Genomic DNA, 15,425 nt, shown 5'->3' on the forward strand with positions numbered 1-15,425 from the left:
AACTCAAATTTCCTATACCTTCACCCAAAATGTAGGTTTAGCATCTAGTAGAATTAATACCCAGTTTGAAAATACGCCAGCACAGTTCCTGTTCCTTGAACTGGATGGAGCTAGGCTTACACAGCTTGGACAAAAGTTGCATTTTGCAGTGATTTTCAATGCCCCTAGACCGCAGAAGCACTTTGATGCAATATACAGTTCTCTCTCTCAATAGTCACTCAACAACCATCAATTTATATGGGCATCTGCTGAGGCCAAGACTGGCTGCATTTGCCCTGCAGTAAAACATGGGTCAGAAGACATTGGAAGATATATGGGATCTGCAGAATTGTAGCAGAAATGACTTTCAAGGTTTGGGATGAGTTATGTTTGGAGATGCAGCCCCATAAAAACAATTTGACTACAGTTAAATTAGAGCATAAGGCATTTTTGATCAGACATAAGACTTCTAGTAACTGACAAACAACATGAATAATCAAACTTACCTTGTGCGCCAGGACCTGCACTCTGAGAACGAATTACAGTCATCCAATGGTTGACCAAAACTTGTGCCAACTTCCTAAGCTCTAAAACATAAAATACGGAATTATGAATAAAAAGGACTGCTTTCAAAACAAACACCATTGAGACCTAATGGCACGATCAGTTAATAGCTAACTCCACAAAAATAATGGTTGCATGACTAAATTGAGCTGGAGAATGGACACTGAAGGCTTAACTTCTACTCACTATCCACTTATTTGGGAAAAGCATGTATCTTGGGCAGCTGAGCATCATCAGGATTGCCTATGATGCCCTGGATTGTCGTGCAATTGACACTCATTGCCCCAAAAGGCAAATAACCATTTGTGAGTGGCACCAAAGAACTGTCAGTGCCTGTGGCTTAGGTGAGTGTGAGACAAAAGAAAGAAACTTATTTAAATCAGTAGCGAATTAATTATAACTGCTTTGATCCAAAAAACAAACAAGGAACAAATTTTACTTCATCGCACTAATGAGAGGAACTATTCATAAAACAGAAACAAGTATGTATTACTTCCTCTCAAGGTGCAGTTTAAACAGAGACCAGTCAAACTGGTGGTTGAAACATCACAAGTCTAAAGCAATGCAACTTTAGCTCCTTTAAACTTGGTGCAGACAGAATATATGACAACTGACCTTCATCATCAAAGCTCTTGCTCAACTGTTTCACTATCTTGGCTGTGTTATTCTGAAATAGAGACAAGCTCAGGTAAGACACTTGCATTCTGAGGCTCCCCTGCCACCCACAGGTGTTATGCAAAAATGCACTATTTGTAACAACCATACTCAGCAAGCTCCCTCAAAGAGATGCCTACATCTGCGAGTAGTACTGTCACTCAATGTAAGCATAAAGGTGCACATAAAATGAAGGGTAACTGTGACATCCAACACTATCAAAAGTCTGATGGACTGACTTCTACATTGCAGAAGCTGAACATTAGCTCTCAAATACTTTCTCCCATCTCCTCCCTGGACTCAGTCCCTTTGTGGGGAATGTTCCACCCTTCTTCCAGTCCTATTCCAGCCCCCGAGCCACAAGTCTTTCTCCAGAATATCAATGATATCAAAAGGTGCTACTTTCCCCACTCATTGGAATTGAGAAAGTTTATCAACTTCACTTCCAATTTCCACCCGGTTCTCACCTTCGTCTGTTCCATCTCACTCCTCCCTTCCTTCCTTGACATCTGTTTCCACTTCCGAGGATAGGCTGGCCACCAATATCTATGACAAACCAACCGACTTGCACAGCTACCTTGACCATGCATCCTCACACCTTGCTTTCTGTAAAGACTATTCCATTCTCCCAGTTTCTCTGTCTCAGTCATATCTGTTCTGATAATGTCAACTTCAAGAAGGGGGCTGGAATAGGAGATGTCCACCTTTTTTTCTCAACCAAGGACTCCCCAACATCATAGTTGACAGGGCCCTCAGCCGGATATGACCCATCTCTCACCACTTCAGCTCTCGCCCCTTCTCTTCCCCCCTGCAACAGCAATAGGGTCCCCCTTGTCCTTACCTACCATCCCACCAAATCTACATCCAGTGGATCACTTGTGTTATTTTCACCACCTCTAGTGGGATGCCACTACCAGACATACATTTCACTCCCCTCTCACCCCCCACCCCCCCCGCCCACCCTCGTCAGCCTTCAGCAAGGATTGTTCCCTTTGGGTAGCATGGTCCATCCTCCTTCTCTCCCAATGCCCCACCCCCACAGCCATGATACTTTCCCCTGCAACCACGGAAGGTGTAATACCTGCCTGTTTATTTCCTCCCTCCTCAGTACTCAAGGGCCCAAACAGACCTTCCAGTGAAGCAGCACTTTATCTGTACTTCACTCAATCTGTCTACTGTATTTGCTGCTCACAATGTGGTCTCCTCTACTTTGGAAAAAGCAGCTTAGGCTAGTTGAGCACTTCACAGAACACCTATGTTCTGTCCAGAAAAAAAAAAGACCCTGAGCTTCCAGTTACCTGCCACTTCAACACGCTACTTTGGCCAACATCTCTATCTCAGGCTTGCTGCAGTGATCCAGCTAAGCTCAGCACAAGCTGGAAGAACAGCACCTCATTTTCCACTTGGGGACCCTGTAGCCTCCTGGATTTTATGTAGAGTTCAACAATTTTAGGGTTTGAGGCACCTTCTCCCATGTCCTTCCTCCAAATGTACACACCAGATCTTGTTATCACATGGTCTGCTATTACAGACAACCTACTGTCAGCTACTTATAGTCCCCATTAATAACTATTCATTCTCCTATGCTGATAGTTATCCACTCCTTTGCCTGTCCAACTGTTCTTCTCTTTCTTTGGTAGATTCTATCCCCTCCCTCTATCTTCGGTATAAAAAAACTTTGTTCTAGCTCCCATCAGTTCAGAGCAAGGCTACTGGAGCTGAAAGGTTAAATGATTTCTCTTCACCGTGCTACCAGACCTGCTGAGCTTTTTCCATTTTTGCATCAATTTCTGTTTCTGCTGTTCTTTCCATTTTTATTACCAAAAGTCTGCAAGGTTTACGCAAAATCAATCACTCAAGGGGGGCAGGTAAACAGTTGATTCTTCCCAGAGATGGGAAAATATTGTTGCAGAAAAAGGAGAAAAGTTTATTTGAAAACAAAAAGAAATTACCATTTAACAAACACTAGCAAATTGGAAGAAAATATACTAAACCGTGGCTCTAAGAACAGAAAATAACACAGGGCGGGCACAGGCAAAGAAAAAAGCCCCAATTCTCGCACTTAGAATTATATACAGTCAAAAAGAACCAAATTGAAGCTTTTAGCCTTGAATCTAAATCGGGAATGCAAGTTAAAATAAAACTTCACCTCTCAACTCATCAAAGTTCAAATGCTGTATTATCAAGCTATTAATTATAAAAGAAGCTACCATTTAATCTACTGGACTTGCCCTGACACTTTGAAAGGGCTACTAAATGGTTTCCCTCCCCTGCCCTTAACCTGGCCCTGCAGATGTCTCATTTTACAAGTTATTATTCAATCTGCTTCCATGACCCTTTGTGTCAGAAATTCTCACCTGCTCTCTAATTATTCTATTAATCACCTTCTATGTTGGCTACTCTCACTGCCTCGTACAAATGAAAAGCACCTATCCTATTGATGAAAGAATGGAATACTTTTCATCCCTGTTTAGTTGCACAGAACACAAATCATAACTCCTTGCCTCTTCATATAATGAACATAGTCATAAAAGGCAAGTCCTATCCTCAAGGTTGCATTGCATAGTGCTTTGTTTGCTTAGCTTTGCTTACTTGTTTTAGATGGTCCACTGTGAGTGGCAGCAGCTGTAATGCCAGCAGAATTTGTTGTAACAATGGTACATTGCTAGTAGATTTGGAATAGGCCAGCCAGTTATTCAGCAGCTTGTAACCACCAACGTTGATGAACCTTCAAGGAGAGAAATAAATGCATAACTCTCATCAGCTCTTTTCTGCTATTCAGAGGTACAGCACTAAAAATGTAAAGCATTTATAATAAATAGTAAATCAGGAAAAAATGGGTGGGGAGAAGAGGAGAATAAGCAAAGGTGGTTAACTTTGAAGAACGATGATAAATGCTCTTAATTTTATTTGGCACCATTCTTTGTCAACCTATCATTTCTAACTTAACCTGGACAAAGTCAATGTCACACTCAAAAGAGGTTTTCCAATTATATAGCAGATGTGCTAAGTAGTACATTGGGGCTGTTAACCCAGACTTCACAATCAAGTGGTTAAGTTTGACAACCTACAGAGCTAGAGGAAAGAGTGCCAGAAACCAAGCTGAAACATGTACAGTCAGCCATTTCTGATCAGGTTTTCTTGACATATTGACATCACTTGCTCTAGAATAAATTTTCATGATATCAGCCTCCCAACTATTCAAGATTTGGAGATGCCAGTGTTGGACTGACAAAGTTAAAAATCACACAACACCAGGTTATGTCCAACAGGTTTAATTGGAAGCACACTAGCTTTCAGAGCGCTGCTCCTTCATCAGGTGGTTGCTTAGTGAACTCACTTAAGATTTCAGAAACATAAAACTGAGTAAACCAAGTGGGAACAAACATATACAACTATGGGTGCAAACTGGAGGTCATGCCTACAATAAGATGAATAGATATAGTTGAAACCAAAGGAATAATCCTGTGAATTTCTGCATTTATCAGTGTATTAAGTATAGGAGTTAGGAGGTCATCTTGTGGCTGTACAGAACGTTGGTTTGGCCACTATTGGAATACTGTGTGCAATTCTGGTCTCCCTGCTGTGGGAGAGATGTTTGAAACTTGAAAGTGCTCATAAAAGATTTACAAGGAGGTTGCTAGGGTCGGAGGGTTTGAGCTACAGGGAAAGGCTGAATAGACTGGGGCTACTTTCCCTGAGGCTGAAGGATGACCTTATAGAGGTTTATAAAATCATGAGGAACATGAATAGGGTGAATAGACAATGTCATTCCCCAAGGATTAGAGAGCCCAAAACTAGAGGGCAAAAGGTACAAGGAGAGAGGGCACAAAATTTAAAAAGCACCAAAGGGCAACATTTTCACACAAAAGGTGATGCATGTATGGAATGAGCTGCCACAGGAAGTGGAAAAGGCTGGTACAAATACAACATTTAAAAGGCATCTGGATGGGTATATGAATAGCAAAGGTTTAGGGGGATATGAGCCAAATGTTGGCAAATGGGACTAGATTTATTTAGGATATCTGGTTGGCATGGACAAGTTGGGCTGAAGAGTCTGTTTCTATGCTGTAAAATCTCTATGACTATTACTAATTGCCAACATTATAAACAAAATGGTGAAAGGGTCAGATCATAAGGTTGGATGACAGATTGAACAATAATCCCATTATAAAGCACCATGCTGCAATATTAATGGAGAGAATAGTCAAAAGACCAACGATATTGATATCAAGTTAGAAACTAGTAGCCTTACTGGTTCAAGATATCCTCCGATCTGGTCTGCAGTAGGATGTTCAAGTACATGCATCTGCTCACGAGCTTTTTTGCATCTTTCATTAACCTGAAAGTCAAAAGTGGTGAAGATAATTAACAAGCAGATGGCACAGCTCATAAATATTCTCTTAATAAATAGTATTCAAAAGGAAGGAATAGTGTGCTTAAGAGCCATGTTGAAAGTCTGAAATTAACTCAAACATAATGGATATCTTTAATAATGCAACGGAATCTCAAATTCAAAAGAAATATTAAGTTATTAAATAATCAAGATCGTAGGTGGGGGAGGTCTTTTTAATCTATTTATTGGGAAACTGGCAGGAGTGAGTGGAATGCTAATTTTACATCAATCCCAGTTTTCCTTTCTAATGCAGATAACCATTGCAATAGCTACAATCCCTGGGATAAACAAGAGTGGATGATATGAAAATGGAATGTGATCATCTTTGAATGTGGGATAGCTGGTGCACACTGACTGACGACCACATGCTCCTGTGTCCACTCTCAGGGATGAGACAATTGAAAATCAGGCTCTGCTGCATGGATAAGGACTATTAAACCATAACCAGGATTAAAGTGCATCCCATTCAGTTTCAAGCTAAGAAAGGTTAAAACATCAGCTCAGCTCTAGTTCTTGACTGTTATCTAAACAGAATTTATGGATAATACCCACTGCATATGTTGCAAGTGAACATCGCTAGCCTCAAATAATAGACCATGGGCAACCTCCAGTGTATCTATTAGAAAAAGGCAACTGGGTACATGAGTCAAAATAGATACTCAAAAAAGTGGACAATTCCCTGCCCAACCTCCCAGCGCCATTGCAAATTCTTCAAACAGGGGTGCCCCATGTTCATAAATACTCAAACCCATTAATACAATGATAAAAAAATCTGCGAGAGTTATGGCTTTTCACAGAAAAGGAAAATAGCAGATTGAAGTTTGAGCACTGATAATTGTTTAGTAGTGTTATTCAATTAATGAATACATCATACATTTATAGAGCAAACTGAAAAAATCACATGCTGAAACAAAGTTTGAAGACAGTAGGGCAAATATGGAGCTGGTGTTTTGCATGTGTATAGTTATATGGAAAAGAACGAAGAATTACCTGTAGATTCTAATGACACCATCACCACTTTTAATTTCCCCATCTTTACCAAGGAGGCAGTCCAACCCTATCAGAAGCTCTTTTGGATCTACTGGCCCTGAACCCATCGTATCAAATGGATTGTAATAGTAGCAATTACCCTTAAAAATAAAAAGATAGAAAATATGTCAGTTGTTTTTTCAAATTCCCCTTTTGTCTAAAATTAATTGATTGATATTAGATTACAGCCTTTATTTATAATTAGGATCAATATGTATGCAATCCCAGTCTAGTAATCTTGATGCACTAACTTGCACACATTTCAAACTTGTAATTTCTGAAGATTGCCTTACAAGATATACGACTTAAGTCATTCAGCTCTTCCCTGCCATCCTCCAAATTGAGAGGGAAAAAAAAATCACTGAACCTGTTCTGAAAATGCGACGAGACTTTGACATGATTGACACCCCCATTTGTAAAGGGCAGAAAACAACAATACATTTTCTGCCCCCAGTCACCTGCTCTTTCTAGATGCCCAGCGTAAGATTAAAGCTTTCTTGCATTTATCGAGATGATATATGCCATAAGCGGGTTAAAAGATTTTCCCTACTGTTCTGAATACAATTGCAAACTCATTTCACATATTCAGATATCACCCATTAGTTTAGGGATCTCTTTACTAGACCTAAATTAAGCAGATCCAATAAATCAGATCCCTCCCACCTCAGTGATATCATAAATGGCATTAAAAAACAAGGTGAAGTCTTCTGATAAGTGTTGTGGGCTTAAGCTTGTTTATTACCAACTTAGTACTATGTACATTGTTTTGTGTAAGGCAGCTTTGTTTTCTTCCTGAAATTGAGCATTTCAGTTAAGTTGTTCAGGTACAACCATTTATTAGAAATTAAAAGGACAGCAACCAGGGTAACCATTATTACTTATCTCCAACTCCTTCCTACTCAAAATTCTAACACCTACATGAACAAATTATTGAATGGTATACAAAACTGCATATTTCAGAATGTAGGTGTGGAAACAGTCACAGTCCATCCTATCCTAACTGCATTAACTACATACAAAGATTACACTGAGTGTACTTAGGAAACAACTGGTTTTCAAATTACAACTGGCTGGTTAAAGGTATTAAAAGCAGGCAGATAAGCTATATAAAATATTCAAAACAATCCTGCAAAAAAGTTGCAGAAACGTTTATTTTGACAAGTTGATTTTAAAAAAGAAATCAATAGCAAAGATCTGTATGCTCTACATCAGAAGGCACTCATATGTTGCCACTATGTAACAGTATTACAGCTTTAAGCAGGGTTCTGAGTTTATAATTAATGTTCTGTTGAGTGAAGTGCTCTTTCATTGACTGCAGTTTAAGTTTTTTTTTAATAAAAATGAGATCACTTGATAAAAAAAAACTTAGTTGAAGTTCATATCAGTGCAGGTGAAATATTTAATTGGCCCCATAGTGCCTTGCACCAAGGTTTTTAAACCTCAGAATTACTAAATTTTAGCAGTACGGACTAAGTAGGCAGAGCATTAGTCTAGTGCCTGCTAGACAGATAGAGCTTTGTAATCAAAATACCTATGTTTTGCTGATATTTTACGATTCAAAGAAGCCAGCTTGAGTATTTTTGGTTGGATGGCAAGAGTAGGCAGGCCTTACAAATAAGATGACTTTTCCCCATCATTATCCAAGGATCACAAAATGCCTTGGTCAATCAGAACTGGAGACTACAGCACATGTAAACACCAGAGTAAAGATCATTAAGTCTATAAGCAGTATGGATAGGTGGATCTTATGAAATTTAGCTTTTGCTTCTATGAAGTGTCAAGAGGCAAGATGCAGTGGCTGTCACCAAGAAAGGTGCTTAAGTGCTCTGGAATCACTCAAAAATGTCGTGCTTTAAACAAGTGTTCAGCTATTGTCATCTTCCCAACTGAAGTGTCAAAAGCTACTCCTCTCAAAAGGGTTATGCAGTGAGATAGTATAGCCTATTCATTGCTGCAGCCTCAGCAGCATTTTCAGGTTGTGCCGTTGAGCTGGTTCCCTCCAGACTATGCAGATTTTGCTGATTCCTCTCCTGCCCCACACAGGCCAGGTACAGATAGCAAGGAAAGTGGGAAGAGACAAAACAGTGATCATCTGCAATTCAGCATCAGATACCAGAATCAGTTGTATGCAGATCTCCAGCTGCCTGCTCAAAAGTTCCATGGTCTGGGAGACTATATAAAGAGGGGGGAGGAAAAGAGATAATTAAAATTTAAAGGTTAAAATTTGACCGCATAATGCCTATTCTGAAGGGGAAACCATTTATAATAATGTATTGACATGTGTCCAAGTTAAAAACCTGTCCACAGCAGAAAGCAAATGCTAAATATTTGACTGGCTCAAAGCAGTTTATTGATGAAACTGCACTGCCAAATTTGCTAAGGACTGCATTATGTACAAGTTTGGAAATTTTACCATTGATCAAGCAGTAGGTGAGGGTTCAGATCAAAATACCCTATTACACAATTGCTGCACCTTAAAAAGAGCTCTGCAATACTAATTTTAAGGAAGTATTGATTACATTTTGCTTCTCCCCCCCCCAGAAGATTCAGAATACTTCTGAAGTCACAGCATTTTGATGATTGTATTGGCAAGAGGGAAACTCAAAACAGATCAGGTAATTAGGCTTCAGTGTTCATTGGGAGACTGAATCATAGTTTGGCTTTAAACTTATATCTTGCAATTATCATGCCCCTGAGTAGAAGATCAGAATGTTTGAAGGCTTATTACACCCTTTGTATTTTGCAGAGACGAGCCAAAATTCAGCTTTATACTTCAGTACTGAATACCCTCTGACTCTTAAAGTCAAATTGAGTTTAGGGAAGCTGGTGCAAATTTATTCACTGGCCCCATCTAGATAAATATCCTTGTAAGTGTAAAGTCTACACTAATTATTAGGCCATCTAAAGACTCACTTCAGTTATCTTCAATAAAAATCAATAGACATGCTCACAATGGCCAATATGTACTTGTTAAATGTAATTTTAATGTTTGCCAGAGAGCAAGCCTAGCTATGCAAGATTGGAAACTTGGCTCCTTTCAAAAAAAAACCTGGTAATATTAAAATCCCTAGTGTTGAAACAGACCCTTTGAAGAGTAACCCACCCAGACCCATTCCTTACCCTATATTTACCCCTGTCTAATGCACCTAACCCACACACCCCTGAACACTATTGGACAATTTAGCATGGCCAGTTCACCTAACCTGCACATCTCTGGACACCTATTACATTTTTATCTTTCAATTTCTAGGAAACAATTGTGCACCTACAAACAAGCAGAATTCATTTGAGAAAAAGGATGGATTTCAAATCACCAATGACAGGAATACAGGATGCAAAGTTTTTATGCTTAACTAGAAATAGCAAAACTGTTTTCACAATAATTAGCACCAGTTATACAGATTTTAAATGTATTTGTTTTAATCAATAAACCAAATTATTCAAGTCTCCAGCACATTAAGACCCACTTGTACTAAGATCAGCTCCAAAGCACTTCCAATTGATTAGTTTAAGTTGACATTAGACTTATGTTGAAGCTAAAAAAGGGGAACTTTTATTGTAGGTTAATATTGTTAATTGGTGTGCATCCAGTTAAGATTGAAGGGTTTGGGAAAGGATCAAAACTATGTAGAACTAATTTAGTCCTAATATTGACCTAGCCAGACTAGTTATAACTTGTTTAAATTACACTGACATTAACCTGCACACAGCAGGTTTATTTTGGGCACTGCTGCACTCAGACCTATGAGCCAGTCAGCAACTAAAACTTTTTACAGCTCTCTTAAATGCTGAGGTTACTTGGGTACAATTCTACTTTAAAATGTAGAAACAAACTTTAGACTGAATAAAGATGGCAATGGAATCAGTTGTCAACATTGAAATAAGCCAATTAAGAGGGCAAGAATGGTTCCATTAAGGATGACAAAAGACAAACATCTTTTCAAAGCCAGAAGCATCAAGTACTAAAAAGGAAAGTTTTAGATGCACTGGTGTAGTTCAAAGGTGAGTTAAAATATATCACAACTTCCAGGAATGCAAAAAAACAAATCTTTTGAATTGTATATAGAAACCAAATCAAAGAGCCAATCGTTTTACAATAATGCATAAAGTGTTCTATTGAATTGATAAAATTAAGCTAGAATTCAAGCAGCCCAACACTAGCAGAAACTGCAGACTAGCATCCCTAGAATAGCAAGCTTCCTTAAAGCTTGAGCAAGACAGGCAAAGTAAAGCAATAGCTTTACAAGCCAAAATTACTCATTCCAGGCTGACTAGATGGTGTTTGAAGCTGAAACCATGAAGTAAAGATGTTGACCTGTAACTATTAATTTAGCACAAGTGCTGAAAAATGGCATTCATGTTACCTGAAAAATTGTTATGAACTTGCAGTATTCTGCAGTCACATGCATGAACACATGTCTCAGCACAGTTGGATGGTGCTCCCAATAAAAGTGACGCCAAACACCACACCACTTGGTCATGGCGATTCTGTAATTCCTATTCACTTGTAATATTTATTTGGAGCACTGTGTAGTTAAGTAAATACAAACCTGGCTCATGTCACTGCAGTTACACTAAGTGTTGGCAAACTGAATTCACTTGAGTGGTTCAAAATATGGTGAGTTGGTAGTTTTGCAAATGGCTAATTCACAAGGGGGTTAGATTGTTCACATGGACAAATGCTTGTGCTCAAATGGCTACATTGGTCACATGCCACCTACCTTTGATTTTATCAAAAGTGTGCTGTAGTGCTTAAATTACACTTAATAAGTACAGCTTCTAGATGTCAACCCCATTATCTTTTCAAAAATAAGTATGACACTGGCTTGCAAGAACACTGATTAGGAATCAGCTTATGAATCCAGCAACCAATTGCTTGTGGAAGACCACTGGTTTCCTGTAACATACTGCACACATCACGTTTGTGCAGCAAGAAACCAGTTTATATATATATAGTTACATACATCTTCCCACCCTCTCAAAAGTGCATTAGAATATTACATAAGGTACAATGGAATTCTACATATACACAAATTTTATCCTTTAGATTAGATGGAAATTTTTCACAAACGAGTTAAAGTATCATTGAACATGTTACCACCAGGCCACTGGAGGGGAACTAGGCCAAGGCTAGCTAATCCAACTAAACGTAGGGCTTTTATACAAAAACAAAAAGCTTGTCTCAGCAAGGGGGTTTGTTTTGAGTTCTTACCTTCAAAAGTGCACTAAATGCTCTCTTGACCTACCTCCTTTTTATATAAAAAAGGTAACAGGATGGCTTGTTGCTCCCTTACCCACAGCTAACACCAGCTGCGAATATCTAATTAGATAGCAAAGCCTTTACATTGCCCTTTAATTGAATCTGTAGTACCCCTGACTATTTTCAGAATCAAGTGTGAAAAGGGAGCAGAGGAAATTAGCCCTGTAGTCTGGGGGCACTGACGGCATTCCTTAATACACTAAGGGGAAAAAAAGAAAGTCTGAGTTAAAAACTGAATTCAGTTAATGGTCGAGTTTACACTGCCAAATGCATGTAAGTGCAGCACAGCACATTAACCCATTGAGCTATTTAGATCCATTTCAAATATAACTCCATCACCTCAAGTTCTTAAGTGCAATTAAAAATTCAGCCACTAAATATTTGAAAAAAGTAGTCATTAAAAATCAAATTAAAAAAATACAAATTTGAAATAGATTCTAAAAATATTCTACTACCATATGGAAGACGTGGCTACCAATGGTTAATTCAGGCATGAAAACAGACTGTGAAACAAGTTCTTGTGTAGTTCACTGGAACAATGTCGACAAAGCCTTTTTGCATGCATCGAAAATTTCACCATGGATTTGTTTTCTTTTGCAGAACGGCAAACATTACACGTTCAAGAAAGCAATGAAGTTGTGAAATGCAATTAAGGTCAGAAAGGTTTGCTTACCAGTTTGCATGTGGCTGTCCCTGTGATGAGTTTTTAAAGTGCAGGATGTTTTAGCTTCACCTCCCCCTATTCATCAGCCCTACATGTGCTGGGAAACTAAACAGTACAAAAGCGTGCAGACATGGGCACTTAACTCCTATATGAAAAGTTAACCGCCTCCCATATGAAGATGCTCGCTGCAAAGAATTATGCACCTATTATGGAAAACAGTGATCATTAAGTTATGGCCTGCATGAATTTACATGCGGCCCAGTGGTAACATGATTACAGCTACTTTCTCCATGAATCAAAAGCAAATCAATTTGATCCAGAAGTTGATTGATGCCTAAGTAAATCTACAGTCCCACCGCTGTAGTAAAGCCGGCATTTTACAAACTGCTTAAATGCTCGCAGGTAACCAAATTAAATAGGGTAATATTGTTTCCAGCCGCCCCACCCGCTTCCAAAACAGGCATCGATCAAGTCCCTTCAAATCACAGTGAACTGGATATGTACACAAAAAAAACAGATCCAAGATTCCTTGACGATCGGGGAAAAAGAAAGAATTAAGACAATTATTAATGTTGCAACACTCCTGAGCGCCACACGGATAATGGCGGTGTGGCAGAAAAGGCTTGCAATTTTCATCCAAACCTCGAGCGACTAGCGGGGTATTTCTTTCAAGACAAAAGACTTGGGACGGGGAAAAAAATAAGAACGGGAGCGGAATTTTTTTTAAAAATCGTTTCTTAAAAAAAATAAGCATCGGGCTGTAGCAAACAACCACTCAAATTCTGGGTGGGTGAGACCAGTGTGAGAGAGAGAGAAGGGGGAAGAAATATAATCATCAGCGCACACAGAGATAGGCAACAGCAGCATAAAGGAAGAGGAGGAGGACAGGGCGGCCATTTTACAAACGACAACCCGGCCGCCATCTTAGAGAGGCGTCCTCCATATTTAATAAAAAAAAAGGGACAAGCTCCAGGTACAGAAACAACAAAAGGCATTTTAAAACAATTCTCGATCGACAGCCGGCTACCGGGAAAAAAAATTGTTTGGACGGGGAGGGGGGGTGAAACATTCGAATTAATTTCCACCTTTTTTTAACTTTTCAACAACACCCCCCCCCCCTTTCCTTTCCGCTCCCGGGAGATTTATACACGGCAATCTTTATTTACAGATTGCCCCCCCCCCCCCAGTCCGTCTCACACACACGCCCAAAGAGCAACTGTTGTACGTTTAAAAAAAGGCTTTTTTTTATTACTTTTTTTTTAAAAAAGGGGGAAACGAGAACTAAATATATTCGTGCGTGTGTGAGCTCATGGGTTGTCACCACCACCCTGCCCCCACCAGAACGTTTCCCCGCCTCGTTCATTTGTGCATTTTAAAAAGATATATCATTACAAAAACCATCTTTTAAAATAATAAACACATTAACACATACACACCCGCCACCTTCCATTTGCCAAACCATCTCCTTCCCCCTCCCCCACCGCCCCGCCACCTTATATATAAAAAAAAAATTAATTTTTCATTTCTCCTCTGGTTGCCAAAAAGCGGAACTTACTATTTTGTTTTTTTTTAAAAATTCTCCTTTTGACAGCGACTCGAGAGTATTGTTTGTCTGTTTTTATGTGCAAACACAACACAATGTTGACAGTTTTTTTGTTAGAGTCATGACTTAAGTATTTCTTTTAAAGCAAAATTTTCGTTCTCCTTTTGACAGCGACTCGAGAGTATTGTTTGTCTGTTTGTTTATGTGCAAACACAACACAATGTTGACAGTTTTTTTGTTAGAGTCATGACTTAAGTATTTCTTTTAAAGCAAAATTTTCGTTTAGATATAAAAAAAAAGCTCATAAGGCGGGGGGGGCGGGAGAGGAGAAGAAGGGTCAGAGTAATATATTCTCGGTTATTTTGTTTTGTTTTGTTGGCTGATCTGTCTCCTTATTTCGCGAGAAGCCTTTTGTCTTTTTTTAAAAAAAAATGGCAAAAAAAACTCGTTTCTTTTTAAAAAAAAAGAGCGAACACAAACAAAGAGGAGGTCGGGTGTCCCAAGGTTGATCAGAGCTACATGAAAAACTGCATTTTTTTTTTGTTTGAAGGTGCGGCTGTTTTTTTTTGTTATCCTCACACACACACACACACAGACACAAGAGACTTCTTTTTCTCCGTCGTCTTCACCGAACGAATTGGGGAGGGGGGTGTGGGAAAAAACCTGCAGTGGGGGGGGAAAAAAAAGAGAAAACACAAAAAGGAGGAACATGGTTATAATAAGCAAATAGTCATGACTCGAGGCAAAAAAAAATAAAACACGATTTTTTTTTTTAAAAAAGACACAACAAAAAAAAATAAAAACACGTTAAGCACTTGAAAGTAAACTCGATTTTATTTTCTTTAATTGCCACCCCCGGAAAAAAAAAGGACTCACGCAGGCGAATTAAGCACGCGAGAGAGGAAAAAAAAAATTCAAACCCGCCTCCTCCCACCCGCACATACCTCAAAACAAACGCTGGAATGGCGCAGCAGCCTGCGTCCGGGCTTTTATAGGGAGGGCGCGGACGTCACAGAGGAAGGGGTAGGGGAGGACGGACGTCACGTGGGGGCGGCCGTTAGGGTTTGAATCCCATTGGCCGCTTGGGCGCCTTGACCGATTTCGGTGGGTGCCTGCGGGTCGATTCCGTCAGATCGGAAATTATTTTATCTTTTTTTTTCCCCCTCTTTCCTTCCCCACCCACCCAACAACACCGACTTAAAGCGTCCAACCGATTTGCCCTGTGCGTGAATACGTGACCCTTGCCTCTCACCCCACCCAATTTTTTTTGGTTGGGGGGGGGGGGGGCTCAAAGGCAGCTGACGTCAGAATGAATTGCAGATCATTCTTTGTGGAG

The 15,425-nt window shown here is 39.5% G+C and overlaps 1 protein-coding gene across 4 annotated transcripts in view; it reads right to left on the bottom strand.

The window, feature by feature from the left end:
- Positions 1 to 15,355, bottom strand: part of ppp1r10 (protein phosphatase 1, regulatory subunit 10) — a 39,166-nt gene extending 23,811 nt beyond the window's left edge. Inside the window, exons 1-9 of one of the 4 annotated variants that reach the window (XM_043678025.1) lie at positions 15,034 to 15,355; positions 14,246 to 14,752; positions 14,102 to 14,121; positions 8,736 to 8,794; positions 6,584 to 6,723; positions 5,453 to 5,539; positions 3,790 to 3,925; positions 1,159 to 1,210; positions 486 to 566 (exon numbers count right to left, since the gene is read on the bottom strand). In XM_043678025.1, the coding sequence (XP_043533960.1) occupies positions 486 to 566; positions 1,159 to 1,210; positions 3,790 to 3,925; positions 5,453 to 5,539; positions 6,584 to 6,723; positions 8,736 to 8,783 (544 nt within the window). In that variant the 5' untranslated portion in view covers positions 8,784 to 8,794; positions 14,102 to 14,121; positions 14,246 to 14,752; positions 15,034 to 15,355. The other 3 variants (XM_043678028.1, XM_043678026.1, XM_043678027.1) reach the window with 3 other exon arrangements.
- Between the last annotated feature and the right edge of the window lie 70 nt (positions 15,356 to 15,425).

Source organism: Chiloscyllium plagiosum, chromosome 37, assembly GCF_004010195.1.
Source record: "Chiloscyllium plagiosum isolate BGI_BamShark_2017 chromosome 37, ASM401019v2, whole genome shotgun sequence".
In the NCBI taxonomy this organism is placed as follows: domain Eukaryota; kingdom Metazoa; phylum Chordata; class Chondrichthyes; order Orectolobiformes; family Hemiscylliidae; genus Chiloscyllium; species Chiloscyllium plagiosum.